The sequence below is a fragment of the Seriola lalandi genome, unplaced genomic scaffold, assembly GCF_002814215.2.
Source record: "Seriola lalandi dorsalis isolate HSWRI2012SDOR001 ecotype SW California unplaced genomic scaffold, Sedor1 jcf7180002053933, whole genome shotgun sequence".
Taxonomy (NCBI): Eukaryota; Metazoa; Chordata; class Actinopteri; order Carangiformes; family Carangidae; genus Seriola; species Seriola lalandi.
This window is the reverse complement of record NW_019524486.1, coordinates 139,210-154,778: the sequence shown is the minus strand read 5'-3', so window position 1 is coordinate 154,778 and position 15,569 is coordinate 139,210. Positions and strand designations below refer to the sequence as shown.

Here is a 15,569-nt window from a genome sequence, read left to right as displayed (position 1 = left end):
GGGGGGGGGGGGTGGGGGGGGTGGGGGGGTGGAGTGGAATTAGATATCAGTCGCCAAACACTTCCTCCTTTGCTTCCTTTTCATACTGGCATGTCTCAGATATGAATGCAGAAATGTTTGTGTGCTCTAATAACTCCAGTATGTCGATGGATTATCTTGTGGTCGTGCCAGTTCTGACTGTCCTGTCCTCTGACTGATTAGCGTGTTAGGACGCTCATTGTCCTCAGTGTCATGTACTGGTCACACAGGCTGTCTGTCTCTCCTTAGGAGTGCCTGAGCCACCTAACTACCCTCTCAGTCCTCGTATTGTTGTGTTTGGTACGTAACTGTCTGTGCATGCGTTTGTATGTGTTTCACTCTGCCTGCAAGTTGTCTGTGTTCTGTTTGTCATTGAGTGTGTTGCACTGCATGTTTTATTCATCATGTCTTTAATTGTTATGTCTTTTGACTCAGCTTTAACACCTATAAACAAACTGAAACCCTACCATAAATATACGGATACATTATGCGGTTGTAAACTGTCACTAATTCCCATTACAAACCAACCTGAAGCTAAACTGAATATTAAATGCAACCAAACTTCCATCACATTCAAGCTATTATGCAATATATCGTTCTTCTCTCTCTTACTCTCACTCAGTTTCTTTACCCTCTCTCACCTCCAGACGCCCTTCTTGCTGATCTGGAGAACACTGGCTCTCCTCTGGCTCGATGTCCCGTACTGCTCACCTCTGACCCTCCTCAAAATGCTGAATCTGCCACCCAGGACCCCGCCGTGTCCCGGCCACCGCCACCCGCCTACACCCCACAGCAGGTAGACAGTCGGACAACAGGACCAGTCTCTGGTCATCAAGCCTGAACTTTGCCAACAAATATTTTTTCTGTGAATTCATATTATCATACAGATAGATTGTGCATCTGTTTTGTCCCTCAGACTGTTTCTGCTGCAATGAAGACCTCCCAGAACTCCAACCCAGACAAATTATACAGGTAACTCCCTCCCTGAGTTTGTTTAACGTGTTTTACACAGTGTAATCAAGCCCACTGTTCTTCTTAAATTAGTTCTATAATGTCTCACTAAATCATCAGAATAAAATATGATCTGAATGGAATACATTTCTTAGCCTGGTCCAGACCTCTGAATTGCTTCCTGCAACTTAGATTTGTTCAGAATTTATGAATTAAAAGTTATAGAACTGATTGAAGTGAAACAAAATTGAGAATTCAGTCTGATTATCGTTTCTGTGAATGTAAGAGATTCACATTTTACATCACAGAGAAAATGAGAAAAATATTTGCCCAAAAACTGTCAGGAATCTCAAAAGAAATGATAAATGACTTGTCTTTCCTCTGCCTTCGTCATCTTGTCCACTTTGTTAATGACCAAGTTTGGATCTTAAAAAACTATTATGCACAAATGAGAGTCCTCCGCTGCCCCGTGACTCCTTAATGAATGGACAAAGTTCAAAGAGTCACCTATGATTCATGGCAAAGTGACCACGATGAATGCAACCACATTAGTGACAGGTTGGTTTATAATCTTTATAATCTTTTTTTACAGCACAGTGTGTAAACCGCGCTCTCCCCGCACGGCAGATCCTCCTCCAGCCTTCTCCTCCACCTCGCTGTTGGGAGGAGGTCTGAGTGAACTGGACCATCTGTTACAGGAGCTCAACGCCACCCAGTTCAACATCACAGGTTAGTGAGTACGTGCATGCGTGGTTTTTCGTGTCCTTGTGTTTAACTCTGAAGTGAATATTTTTGTATGAACATGTTTTTGTCATCAGATGAGATCCTGGCCCAGTTCCCTTCTTCTAAGAAAGATGAGAGGGACAAGATTAAGGATAAGGCCACAACTTCCTCCTCCTCGAGGTACCAAATCTAAGAACCTACAGAGTTCACTGCAGTTATAATGAACTCTCTACAGAAGAGTCTCCACAAGCAGGAGAGCTGCACAAGTTAAATAAATTCATTAGAAAGTTGAAATGAATCAGATTCTTGAAAAGTCATCATAAAGAAAAACTAGTGTAAAGGAACACACACACACGCGCGCACACACACACACACACACACAACACACACACACACACACATGAAATACGTAAATAAAGGGAGAATTATAGTATTTGCACAATTTAATTTGTAGCTCGGCCATTCAGGGCAAAAAACAGGCTTTCTTGAGTGTGTGTGTGTGTGTGTGTGTGTGCGCACATCTTAATCAACTAAATGTAATATTATGCAACATGCAGTATGATAAAATGCAGCAAGATAGATAACTTATGTGTAATTAAAAGCCATCAATATACATTCTATTAGCAATAGCAGAATTTATTTACTGGGTTTTATTTCGGGCTTTATTCCAGGTGATCTGGGTCTAGATGAAATTGTGTATTTTGCAGGTTTGTTAAAACAAAGATTGTCTTTTGTGTTGTAGCTCTGCAAAGCCTTCAGCAACATCAGCCACACTGGAACTGGACAAACTGATGGCCTCTCTGTCTGACTTCAGAGTCCAGAGCACAGTAAGAGTCCACACGACAGTTTAACCTGTCAGCTTCCTCACTGTAAATCCACAATGTCACTGCAAGAGCGTGCTGTTTTTTTTCTGCCCAGCTGTCCCAAGTTTTAACACAGCTCACACTGAGTCACTGCGGATTCATGAAGACGTTCACTTGACTTCATGATGACTACACTGTTACTGTGTGGCCTGGCCGCAGCACATGCCTCCTGGTATAAATCAGTCACCAGATATGGTCTGAGGATGGAAATTAGTCTTGGTGGAGATATTTTCCAGCTTCAAAAATAGCTTTAGATAGTTGAAAGTCAGAGTTATAGATTTGCATTTGGTGTGGGAAATAATCTGGTTATTCTGCGTTTCAATGAGTCAGCAAAGGAGGTGGTTGAGTCATTATAAGGTTGCTTAATTCCAGTGTGCACTTTAAGTGTGGGTTATAAACAAGGCTGAGCACAGGGTTATGGGAACAGAGGAAAACACATCATTGGATACTGTCGTCATTAACTTGTGATGTTCAGTATTTACTGAAGTGTTGATATTTACGCACTTTCAATAAAACTGTTTGATTTTATTTAAGCAAGTGATTTCCTACATTTCCCAAAATTACCCCAGAAAGCCAGCAGAAAGCAGCAGTGTGGGCTCATAGCAAGCCAGGGTTTGTTTACAGTCAGGTCCACACGACATCCCCCACAAAATGAACAAAAAGACTGTGTTGAGGCTGCAGAGTATATTAAGGCTACTCCTGATGGACAAAAGCTGTGATTCTGCAAAATATTGAGTTTAATAAGAAAAAAAATGAACAATTTTCTCCCATCAAACTCTATGCTAGCTTATCTATGATCAAATATTTACTGTTTTTGACCAGTTATCCATCAGGATTAAAACACTGCCAGACAACAAAAGCCCAGAAATACACAATATATCCCACTATTGTGAATCAGTGTGATTTTAGTCTGACCTGGCAGATAGCAGGTAGCAGAGACATGCAGGAAACATGGGGAGACAGAAGGGGATGGTGATGTGTGCTGATGTGTCTTAACCACTATGTTACCTTGAATCCCCCCCCCACCACCACCACCACACACACACACACACACACACACACACACAAAAACAACATATTTGGTTGCTTTAGCCTCCGCCCACAGAGTACCTCAGCCTCATATCCGGATGTGAAAAAAACAGTTGCTGTCTTTCATGCCACTTAATTTCAGACCAACTGTAGAGCAACGATTAACTCTTGGAGAATTAAAATCCCAAAGACAGATGTGCCATGCGTCATTTTCCTTTCTCTTCCCACAGCCAGCTGCGCCCGTCACTCCGGTGGTGACAGCAGCGCAGCAGCCCGCCGCCCCCCCACAAGCCTCATCTGGCGGCTCATTGGACAGCATGCTGGGGCTGCTTCAATCAGACCTGAGCCGACAAGGAGTTCAAACATCCTCCAAGGGAAACTGTTCAGCCTGCCAGAAACCAGTAGTAGGACAGGTGAGTTATCAGAATATATCTACATATTGATGCATATGCAAGTATATTAAGTTTTTTTTTTTTTTTTTGACTCAAATCCACTGTTTCCTCACGCAGGTAGTGACGGCTCTGGGGAAGGTGTGGCACCCGGAGCATTTTGTGTGCACCGAGTGTGAGACAGAGTTGGGCAGTCGCAACTTCTTTGAGAAGGACGGGCGACCATACTGCGAGTCGGACTACTTCACCCTCTTCTCCCCTCACTGTGCGCACTGCAACAAGCCCATACTAAATGTGAGACACTTGGATGTGCACGTGTCTCATTTTGAGTTTATTTTGACAAAAGCAGCTTGAATCAATATCTCAACCCATGTTACTTTTTATTCCTCTCTTTGTTTAGAAAATGGTCACCGCTCTGGACAAGAACTGGCACCCAGAGTGCTTCTGCTGTGTGAAGTGCAGCCGGGCGTTTGGAGAGGAAGGTAATGGGTGGCATGTACTGCATCCTGTCTGGGTTCGACACTCAGCAGTTAACAGTGAACTGCAGCAAGGTCACACTCACATAGAACTGAACCTTTCTGTCAAACGTACACAAATAATCAATCAATAATTCATTTAATCATTGTTTTAATATCATATGATGTTCATTAAATGGTTTATTTTGTACATGAATTCTTCATTTCAAGATTATGATTTATTCAATCTGTTCTTATAGAATTCAACATCAGTATTTTTCTCTTTTAATTTGTGTGTTACAAAGGAGAGTTTACCATCCCTGCTAAGGCTTTTCCAAGGAACACTGATTCATTGAACTTTCTTGGCATGAAAATTACCAAATTTAAAACATTACAGGCTGTGAGACGGAAGAAAAAGAAATACTGTCAGCCATTTAAAGTTCAAATCAGGAAACCCTACAACCATTACAAGCAGACTGAAGTTTAATGTACCACAAAGCAGAATTACATGGAAAAGGTTCTGACAATGTTTGGCATTATCCGGATAATTCGACATTTATCAATGGAGGACTACAACTGTGTACAACTGTGACCGTGTCTTTGCAGGTTTCCATGACCGTGAGGGCCAGCAGTACTGCCAGCAGTGCTTCTTGACTCTGTTTGCTTCCCGCTGTCAAGGCTGCAGCCAGCCCATTCTGGAAAACTACATCTCAGCTCTCAACTCTCTCTGGCACCCACAGTGTTTCGTATGTAGGGTGAGTGTTTCTCTGCGGGCATGAAGGACGTGTCCTTAAATAATGGCTGTTGCAGTTGCCAAAAATTTGCTTGGCGTGTGGCGCTGTTGGCACACTGGTGAAATGACCAAGCGTTTGACTCCCGGTGTGTTATGGTTGCAGTTATTATAGGTTTATGCTGAGAAAAAGTCAGGGTCATGTGATATGCAGATGAGCAGGGCTGCAAATGCTATGGAGGGCACCGAGGTGAGAGTTTACAGACAGACAGAGTTTAAAGACAGATTCAGATTTTTTTTAATTAAATTTGAATGTTTTATGAAAATATTAATAAATAAATTTCAGTAATTTAGTGATATCCACCACAATTACATGTGTGGCACCAGGCCATAATGTAGGGAAATAAGATTATATACATATATATCAATAAAATGTGAATTTAATTTAATTTAATTTAATTTTTTTATTATTTTAATTGAATCAAAGTTTGGTTGATGGACTGGCAGAAATTTCTCTGGTGGGTGAGACAATGTGGACCTCAGTATTTTCTAAAATCTTTGCTTACAGCACTGGAAATAAACCGATATCTGTTTAATATGCACTCTTGATTAAGGCACTTGAGCCACAGCTGCTACAGTGAAGCAGCTTAGTGACCAGCGGATCACTCAGTGGTTGTGATGTGTGCATGTGTGTAACTGTGTGTGTGAGCAGGGCGTTCCTGAAAAAAGGCACCGCATATAAAAAAAGTTTTTTTTTTTTTTTTTTTTTTTTTTAAACCAAAACCAAAAATAAGTTTGAATTATGTCATGAGAAATGACATCTTTCTAATTACAGTTCCATGAGTCAGGACTCTCTGCTGTGACTGAATCATGCTGCTTTTCTCTTTCCCTCTCGTCTGCAGGAGTGCTACAGCCCCTTTGTTAACGGCAGCTTCTTCGAACATGAGGGTAAGCCGCTGTGCGAGGCCCACTACCACCAGTCCCGCGGCAGCGTGTGTCAGGCCTGCCAACAGCCGATCCTGGGCCGCTGCGTCACCGCAATGGGGGCCAAATTCCACCCCCACCACCTCGTGTGTCACTTCTGCCTGAAGCCCCTGAGCAAAGGCTGCTTCAAGGAGCAGGAGAACAAGCCCTACTGCCACCCCTGCTTCATCAAACTCTTTGGTTGAGGATTCAGCTGGACTTTGCCCCCCATCCTCTGGGTCAGAGAAGCTTTATGACTCTGAGTTCTCAATTAGTGTTTTTTACTGTGGGAATGAGGGTGGAGCTGGTCTCTTTCTTGGTTTTAAGAATATTTGAGTCAATAGAGGGATGGGGAAAAAAGAGAATCATTCAACCCTACTCATTTCTGTTTATCTGAAAAAAAAAAAAAAAAGTGGCCTGAATTTAGACTGGCAGTATGAAATATAAATATAGTATTGGTTAGACGGACACAAAATGATGCCAAATGATTTTGTCATGTATGTAAATCTTTTGCATACTGTATTGATTCAAATTGAATATTGAAAATTGAATTCTTTTGCCAAAGGTAGAAAAAAACAGTATAATGAGAGCAAATTTATTGTTTCAGTGAAGGACTTGTACTGTTGTGCAAGAAAATCCCCTTTAATATATTTGCTTTATATTGCAAAGGTATAAGTGTCACTGCAATTGCTTTTATACATTGTATGCTGACTGCTATATATGTTTTTGTGTAACAAACTAAGCTACGGTATGTTTAAAGTCAGATATTTTGCATTATTCTTTTACTATTGCTCTATGCAAGTTGCCAAAAAAAAAAAACAATTCCAAAGAATAAAATAAAGGAGAACACAACTTGTTTTGCTGTTTCGTGGGTGAGTGAGCCAAAGAATCAGGAGCATAAGCATCTGAACAAAGTTTAGTAAGAAGAAAGAACAAAGATATCAGACTCAGCAGATGTATAACAGCTTGAAGAAAGAAAATAGGTTTTGAGAAAAAAAATGAAATTACATGTATCTAAATAGATTAAAAGTGGGAGGGGTGGGAGATATAGATTGTAGTTTATTCATGATATTGAATTCATAACATAATGCCAGTAGTTTCAAAAATAAATAAATAAATAAATCGAAATTAGGTTTCTGAAAAGTTCAGGGGAAAAGATGTTTGTAAGATTTTAAGGTGCATTTCTTTTGCCTTTGGTCAAATTGGGAATATAAGAGAATCAGTCCTACATACAATATTTATTTCTTCATCCACTTATGCATTAAAAAGTTGTTTTTTTGTGCAGAACAAATCAATTTCTCCATGTATGTGGTGTGAAGTCGTGGTTGGAAGTGAATGTGAACTGAATGTGCAGTTTGTCCACTAGGTGTCAGAATCTACTCAGTTTTTCCCAGAAGAACGGAGTCTGACCGTTTTAAAAAAAGGCTGAGTCCTTAGACTGTCCGTGTTTTCAAAGAACACAAAGTGAACATTTAACAAACTCATTCAACGAGTAAAAAACACAATGAAATATTCATAAACTGCAGCATAGAATAGAGGCGAGATGACCGCCACGTGCAGCGTGTTGACGTGTGCACGCCTCACAGGTGAGTTCATTTAAAAGTTAATGAGCCTCCCTTGCTGTCTGGCAAGAGAAAGCAGCCTTGCTTAGAAAGTCACCGTCACCCGTCGGCTTCAAGTGTAAAACAGATATATATATACACAATGAGTGATTCACGACAGCAACAAGTAAGTCAGTATCAACTGTCTGTTTTTTAATGTGTGATTAATGTTGTGTTTAGCACGCGCCAGCGTCTGGTCAGGGCCTAAACAGCGTGCTAGCAAACGAGATTCATTGCATGCTGAGAATAAGCATTTGGTTTGATGCTAAAACGTTCAATTTCTTAGGAAAGCGGGACTATAGTGGTCAGTGTGGCTTAGCTTCTTTATAGTCATTTTATTATTATTATTTTTTACCTCCAAGCTGTCTCCATCCACCCAGGAGACTGAAAAAGTGTCTGAGCCTCAGTGGCCTGAGAATGGAGGTGAGTGGAGTGATGGAGAGGATGGGACCAACATGGACTGTGGGCTCCTGCAGGCCATGGCTGAGGAGGATGAGGCGATAAATATCTTCAATGAAGAGACGTTTGGAATGGGTGTGTGAATGTCATTTTTTTTTGTCACATTTCCCTCAGTATTTAAAACAGACATAACGCTTTTGTTTTCCGATGGGACAACATGTCTGTCCAACTTTGTTTCTTTTTACAATGTAAAAAGGAAAAAAAGGGGGGAACGAAAATTCAAAGGAATAGTTAAATATTTTGAGAAATGCACTCATGCACCTTCTTGCCCAAAGTTAGATGGGATGATTGTAGTCTATCACTCTCTCTCATCTGTACAGTAAATATGAGTAAGTGTAAAATGACAATAATCTGTTCTACGGCGTCATGTGCTGGACTGTTTGTTGGCCAGGACTAGTTGCCAAACAACTGCTCCTAATCTTGTTTCCTTTGGACAGGCTAGCAGTTTCCCCCTGTTGCCAGTCTTTATGCTAAGATAAGCTGACAAGCTGGGGACTGTTTACTATACAGACAGAGCAGTGTCAGTCTTCTTATCTAACTCTTTGCAAAAAAAAAGGAAAATAAGTACATTTCTCAATGTCAAACTCTTCTTTCAAGTCAACAAACTTTAATAAAATTGAGACAGAAAGTCTAAAATCCATTTTCTGAAATTTTGGCATTGAATTCATTCAAAGTTTATTTTTACGTTAGTTAATTTAAAATGAGGGTGCTGTAACTCAAATATCTTGAGTTTATTCGTAATGAAAAATCTATTGATGCTAAGATAGGGCACATCATCAGTGATGTATCCTGAGGGTTTTTCGGGTCTTTCGAACATTTTTTTCAGTGTAAAAAAGTTTAATCATGTGCCTGTAGATCTTGATGCACATGGGACCACAGAGCATCCCAGCGGCAGTCTTCAGTTTGGAGAGCCACCAGCTCCTCCGCCAACACCTCCACCACCAGACCCCAAACCTCTGTCTCCCCACAGCTCCCCCTCCCCTCCCAGACAGAGGCAACAGTATCTGCCCCGGGCTCCCCCTGGGCAGCGTAGCAGAGGTAGAGGACACAGGGGAGGGCTGGGCAGGGGGCAAATGTTTGAAGACCCGGCTGTGATGAGGATAGTGGAGGGGCGTCCAAGCCTCAAGGTGATGCAGGTTGATGTATTTATTGTCTGAAAAGTGCAGTTAGACAGCTCACCTCACAGCAGGTCGTCTTCATTTTGGTCTCTTTTACTTTTAAGAGTCTTGACAGTGCCATAGTGGACTGTGGGAACGCCATGTTCCATAAAACCTTTGAAGATGATGTAAGTGCCAACTTTTAACGAAATTTTAGTTTTTGCTTGAGCTTGTAATGTTTCACTGTTTACTTTTTTTTTTTTTCCTCAGTGGATGGCACCCTCTTACAGAAAAACCAGACGGATCTCAGGATCACTACTTCAGGTTAAGATAAGATCACTAAAGACCATGATATAATCCATATGGCAGTGTTTTACTTAAAACAAATAGTTGTCTTATTTTATTCTGTTTCTTAGGACAGTGCTATAGTTTGTGTGATTGATGGTCACAGAGGCAGAGGTCAGCACCTGACCTCCAACTTCCTGGATTTGCCATATCCTGTCTCTTCCTTCAGGGGCAGGAGAGGGGAACTCAGAGGACCCTACTACAGGAGACAGTTTGGCCAAAGAGGCCACTCTCAGGTGGATAATCATTAATTTCAAAGGAATAGTTTGACAATACTCAAATCCACCTTCCAGCATCCCTAAAGTGTGTGTAGCAGTGTAGTGTAGCAACCTCCTTGAGTTTCATCATCACTCAAGGCAAGAGAAAGTCAATAAGCAGATTTTCTAAAATGTGTAAATATTCTTTTAAAGAAACATACTCGAAGTTGTTGCCTGTCAACTTCCTCACTTAATCTTAGTTTCTGGATTGCTTTTGTCTTGCAGATGCAAGCACCAATAGCACCAGGATCACCCATCTTCTCACGTCAACCTTTGACCCCGCGGCAGCATTACAATCAGGTTTATTCCAAATTAAATTAGACCTACTCTGATACATTAATGCAAATACCAAATTTATATTTGTCCTGACTCATGTTATTTGTGCTGAATCAGACGGGGAGATTCATGTTTCCTTCAACCCACCGCTGCCCCTCCACTCCTCAGTCTTTGAATCCTAAAATGATGCAGCTGCGCTTTGGTGCCAACTCACCAAGACCGTCCCCCTTTGACAGCCCCTCGTCTAATCCAGTGCAGCATTTCAGGTGTGTGATCTTGTGTATCTCACAGGACTGTTTGATTTGTCAGCAAAGTATCAAGTTTGTTTATGACTTGGCAGTCTAGTACATCGCTCATGCGTATATAAAACTCTTTCCATTGACTTGACTTTCAGAAATGTGTACATTCCCTGGGGTAATATGTGTATTTGTGTATTTTTTATTTTTTTGGAATCTTATGATTTTACTCCATTGAAACAACAAATATTGTACTTTTGACGAAATGAAGCAGAATGAATTATCTTTTATTTTCGAAAATGCGATGAGTCATACGTTCGTTACTCGAGAAAAAACAATCAGTCAACTCCTACTCTGTCAGTCATTTTTGAACAGCTCAGTTTGAACTTGGAAGTATCTTAAGTCCATGTTTCAAATTTTAGAAATAATAGATTCATTCCGCGATAAATGTTTTCTGCGTTTACGACGACCAAGCTTCATCAAAGCCTACAAAAATTTGCCGTCCTACCTGAGAAAGCATGTCGAGGTATGTAATGTTTAATTAAAGATACACTTATTAACAGACAACTGTCCTTTTGTTGATTCAGTTGTTTTTCTACAGGCTTCGTAGCATATTCTACATTTATTTGACAGGTTCTGCAGTAAGTCAGCACATTCAGTAGGTTGTTTCATAGTCATTAGGTTCTTTAGATGTGGAACAATATAACTATGCCAAGCAGGTACTGATGTACTTTAACACTTGTAATGGAGTAATATTTTATCAATAGTATCTATACTTTGTCTAAAGTAATGGAGCTGTGTACTTTGTCAAATGACATACTACTGTTTGACTTTTTTTTTTTTTTTAATGTAAAGCAGAAAACTGAGTCTGTCTGTGATCAACAGGTACCCTGGTCCTGTCACCCAGCTCCACCCTCAACATAAAAGATTACTTAGTCAAAAACAGCGTATATTCCAAAGGTTGGTTCTATGTCAAGTAAAGATTTTGAATTTGTCATATTCAGTATGTTGAGAAAAAGGAATGGTTTTATTTACAAAAGACATGATCTGTTTGTAGAAAATCGGAGGGTTGGGATCCTTACCGTAACCTCATGACGGGCAAAGAGAAGGAGTGGATCACCAGGCTGCAGATGATTCAGCTGCAGAGTGAGAATCCTTACCTTGAGGACTACTATTACCAGGTAGGACGTCTTTACTCTAGTGTCATTATTCATTGTTATTTTTTTGCAAAAAAAAAAACCTACCTCCTGCTTCTTTTTGGTACTTCCTGTATCATGTAAGCAAATTGTCACATGCATAAGCAAAGAAAATGAATTTTCACGGCTCATCTATTTAAACCTTGTCGTAGGAGTACTATCGACGAATAGAAGCCAAGATGGCCGAGGAAGAGCTTGGCATCAGGAGCAAGAGGGAGCCACCCAAGCTCACCACACCTTACATCACAAAGACTGACACCTACACACCAGGTTTTCTCCCATTACCTATATCGCCTTATTGCCTCACCTTTCTGCCATTTGATGTGTCCTCTCAGGTATATACAGACTGCCCCAGGTTGTGGTGAAGGTTGTTAGGGCTCTATGCAGATACAATTGTATGTCTACAATTATAAGTCTTTTGCTCTTCCAGTGGTGCACATTGAAGGCTCTTTGGGTCAAGTTGCTGTGTCCACATGTTACTCTCCTCGTCGTGCCATCAGTGCAGTTCACGCAGTCCAAGCTCAGTGTCCGCTTGAGGTGACTTGTGTGTTTGAGACAAATTCTGGCATCTTGTGTATTAATCTGCCAACTCAGATGCTAACACTGTTACCTCCAAATTACAGGAACAAAAAGACACCAGACAACAGCGGTTAGAGGTCCTCAGCAAAATAGAAAAGGTACCTGCTGATTACTTGTTTTGAAGGTACCTGCTGGTTACCAGTTTTTTTACTCGCAGTCAGTCACAGCTGTTGTGCTCTGCAGCTGTTCATGGCTCTGTTGGAGGTCGAGGAAACAGAGAGGATGAAAACCACAGTCTTGTCTGAAGCAGAAGAAAGAAGGCTGATGGAGAAGACCCAGAGGAAGGTGGAGCACATCTACTCCCAGCTGCAACACCACGACCCTCTGTGAGTCATAGACACCCAGCCCCTTGAAAGAAGTGATGCATATTGTATAAACATTGCGTGTAGATAAGTCAATTTCGGCTTATTCTTGTTTGTGCTTCCCTACTGAAGTTGGACCAAATAGTTAAGATTTTGATGGGTACTGAATTTCAACAAATAACCTTTTGATGTAGAGATTCAGGAGGGGAGTTTCTTCCTTTCCTGGTGGTCTCAAAAGGCAAAAGGCTTTTCGCCCGTCTGCTCCCGTTCCTGAAACATGATTCTGCAATGAAAATCTTGTGTATTGTGGCCTCTAACCTTCCTACACTGATGAGCCGAGATGCAGAAGAGGTAGGACAGTGTTTTTGTGTGAAGTTTTTAAATGTAATTTTTCTTTATATGATGTACTCAACAAAAACCATAAGCTGAAAATTCTATTTCTGTTCATCTGTTATTTTACTGATTATTCGTTTGTTCTATAAAAAGTCAGAAAATGGTCAAAAGTGTAAATTATTATTTTCCAGAGCCAAAGGAATTTCAAATTGCTCATTTTGTCTTACCAGCATTCCCAAAACCAAAACTTTTCAGTTGCATGAACCGTAGCAAATTCTGAGTGTCTGGAGGTTTGGAAGTTTTGCTTGAAATGGTTATCATCACATCCGCTTTAGGCGCTCCCAGTGCTCTACCCACCTCTTCGAAAAGTGATTGGTGGCCTGGCGTTCAGTCAGCTGATTAGGGTCCTCAAAGATCTGACGTCATCGGAGTCTCTATCAACATACGAGTGCCTTACACTGGCATGTCAGAACAAGGTGTGTGCTTTCTGTTTCTGTTTGAATTTTGTTTAGTGTCATTTTATTTTTTAGTTTCTGAGGTTTTCTCACTTGCTCCTTTTCCTTTCAGTTTGGACTGTCCTTACTGTATGCTCTCCTGTCCCATGGAGAGAAGCTGCTGTCTTCAGGTGTTCCTCTCGAGCCCAGCATCGGTGACTTTGAGACCTGGTGTGGCTTTTTAGTCGACTGTTCCATGAAGGGAGATGATTTCAACATTCTTATGGGATTCTGACATTCTTCTTCCTGTTGTCCTGTAGGACTGACACAATATTCCAGGTGGCGGGACAGCTGTCCCAGTGTTCACTGGTAGAGCCGCTCCTTCTGCCTTCAAACCTGCTCACTCTCTTCTGCCGTTACCTGGACAAGCGGACTGTGCATCAGCTGAAAAACAACATGGAGTAAGTTGGGTTTTCTTGTTTTGTTTTTTGTTTGTTTTTGTTTTTTTAGGCTTTGATTTAATAGGAAGATATTTGTTGGACTCTGGCCTGATTCAAATATCTTTATTTAGGTCTGCGACTGGATTCTTGGCTCTTCCATCTTAAGGTGGGAAGAAGCTAAAGAGATGTTCAGCTATATGACCAGGTTGAGCACTAGACTAAAAGGAGCAGAAGTGCAGCCCTGACAAAAACCCCTCAGTGTTCATTATAACAGAAGCTATGTAATATTCTCTGAACTGTGTTCAAAATGCTTTGATTCTTATCCCCCCTCCTCCCTCCCTCATCCCTTCACATTTTTGCACTTTCAAACTGTTTCCCTTTATTTCCTTTATCTGATATTTTTACTTTCCTCCCTTTGGTCTCCAGTAGGTTACATCAGTGCAAGTTACTCAGAAGTTAAAAACAGTTTGTTTTTCTTTTCCATGTGTTGATCATTTCATGAGATTGCCATGTTATGTAGCCGGTAAGATTACATGAACTAGCAGATGGAGCTGATTTACTTACCTGGCTTCTATCTAACCATTCTACAGTTATTTATTTCTAAAAGTATTATTTAAAAGCCAATTACATTTAGGACAAGGAATCGGAGATAAAGTGTGCTGCATCAGTTCAACATATAAATATTTCACTTAAACTGAACAAAAACAAAAGCACATTCTGAAGAAATGCTGTACAATGTAGTTTACCAGGATTATTGGATCAGTTATTTCAGAGTAACTACACCCAAAAACAGTAAACAAATACTTCTTGTATTTACTACTAATCTCAGATAGAATAAAATTGTACTAATTTTATCATAGGTTAAGTAGTAAATCATTTGCTCAACACCCAACTTGTTTTTGGTTTTAGCATTCAGTGATAGTAAACAACATTGGCTTAATGTGGAATTCTCAAGTTTCCAAAAGGTACCATCTAAAAGCCAGTTACATTTCAGATAAATCAAATGTGGTGACCAGGTTGAGGATTGTATACTTATTTATGATTGTGCAGCTGAACCTATATGTTCATTATAATAACCATTTAAGGAAGTTGACATGGCATGGGCCATCAACAAACCATGCAATTTGGGTTTTTTGTAAAAAAAAAAAAAAAAAGCATGCATTGTGTATACATGTGTAGCGATACTAAATATGATGTATTTGTAATTTTCCATGTTTGATGGTTCAGTTGTAAAGAGATTTTTATTTATTGTATTCATTTGGAAACAGGAATAATTTAAATTGCACCCTTGTAGAGCACTTGCAATATAAATAAAAAAAAAATCTTTAAATGCATCATCAGGTTGCTCTGGTTCTCAGAAAATTCATTCTAGTACAAAGCCTTGAAGGACTTTGACTGTCCAAGCAAAAGGAGCACATGATGGAGCAAAGCCATGGGCATCAGACTTTACTGTAGAATCTGCTTTGTGTGGTGCAGCGGGTCTTATTAAAAGATCTAACAAAGTTACAGTGGCAGCATCCATGCAAACCGTAATGAGTCTGGCTATTGTCCTATGAGGCTACTCTTGCCTCTGGCTCACATCAAATCTGTAACAAATCTGTGCTCCAGATATTGTGGGTTTTTGCGGGAGGGAGTTGAGTTTTAAACAGACTACTTGGCCTGTTCTGTGCTGAAACGCCAGTGTGTGACATTCCTAAAGGCAGAAACTGGCAGCAGCAGCAAAACAAGATGTGACTCTGCACAGTATAAGGAGGGAGTAAGTCCTCAAGGTAGCAGAATGCAAATATTAATTCATCTAATGCTTTGCAGAGCAGAACAGGGAAAATTAAAGACAGATATGGGATTCATGAGGCCAGTTATGCAAATAACTGTACACTAATGAGAAACCAGAAC

At 40.5% G+C, this 15,569-nt stretch overlaps 2 protein-coding genes across 3 annotated transcripts in view; both read left to right on the top strand.

The window, feature by feature from the left end:
• The window catches only part of LOC111652272 (transforming growth factor beta-1-induced transcript 1 protein), a 10,087-nt gene extending 3,114 nt beyond the window's left edge, over positions 1-6,973 (top strand). Inside the window, exons 2-12 of one of the 2 annotated variants that reach the window (XM_023402492.2) lie at positions 268-318; positions 666-814; positions 935-990; positions 1,562-1,698; positions 1,788-1,872; positions 2,435-2,519; positions 3,815-3,997; positions 4,094-4,267; positions 4,374-4,455; positions 5,035-5,183; positions 6,061-6,973. In XM_023402492.2, coding sequence (XP_023258260.1) covers positions 268-318; positions 666-814; positions 935-990; positions 1,562-1,698; positions 1,788-1,872; positions 2,435-2,519; positions 3,815-3,997; positions 4,094-4,267; positions 4,374-4,455; positions 5,035-5,183; positions 6,061-6,327 — 1,418 coding nt within the window. In that variant the 3' untranslated portion in view covers positions 6,328-6,973. The remainder of the gene's footprint in view (positions 1-267; positions 319-665; positions 815-934; positions 991-1,561; positions 1,699-1,787; positions 1,873-2,434; positions 2,520-3,814; positions 3,998-4,093; positions 4,268-4,373; positions 4,456-5,034; positions 5,184-6,060) is intronic. The other variant, XM_023402493.2, reaches the window with a different exon arrangement.
• A 691-nt stretch (positions 6,974-7,664) lies between these two features.
• On the top strand, positions 7,665-15,301 carry patl2 (PAT1 homolog 2). Its single transcript, XM_087172967.1, has 20 exons — positions 7,665-7,707; positions 7,903-7,979; positions 8,085-8,256; positions 9,037-9,308; positions 9,404-9,466; positions 9,549-9,602; positions 9,695-9,859; positions 10,106-10,180; positions 10,274-10,422; positions 11,278-11,352; positions 11,450-11,573; positions 11,741-11,858; positions 12,019-12,125; positions 12,212-12,265; positions 12,351-12,493; positions 12,664-12,820; positions 13,138-13,278; positions 13,370-13,467; positions 13,557-13,697; positions 13,808-15,301. The coding sequence occupies exons 1-20, from the start codon at positions 7,665-7,667 to the stop codon at positions 13,839-13,841; spliced, it is 2,262 nt and encodes a 753-aa protein (XP_087029093.1). The 3' UTR covers positions 13,842-15,301.
• Positions 15,302-15,569: the final 268 nt, after the last annotated feature.

Bases quoted from the DNA above. Each gene is read 5' to 3' on its own strand.
- patl2 (XM_087172967.1), top strand. From the start codon at position 7,665: ATGACCGCCACGTGCAGCGTGTTGACGTGTGCACGCCTCACAG. The intron at 10,181-10,273 runs GTTTATTCCAAA...GTGCTGAATCAG, and splicing joins CGCGGCAGCATTACAATCAG to ACGGGGAGATTCATGTTTCC. The intron at 12,494-12,663 runs GTGAGTCATAGA...CTTTTGATGTAG, and splicing joins CTGCAACACCACGACCCTCT to AGATTCAGGAGGGGAGTTTC.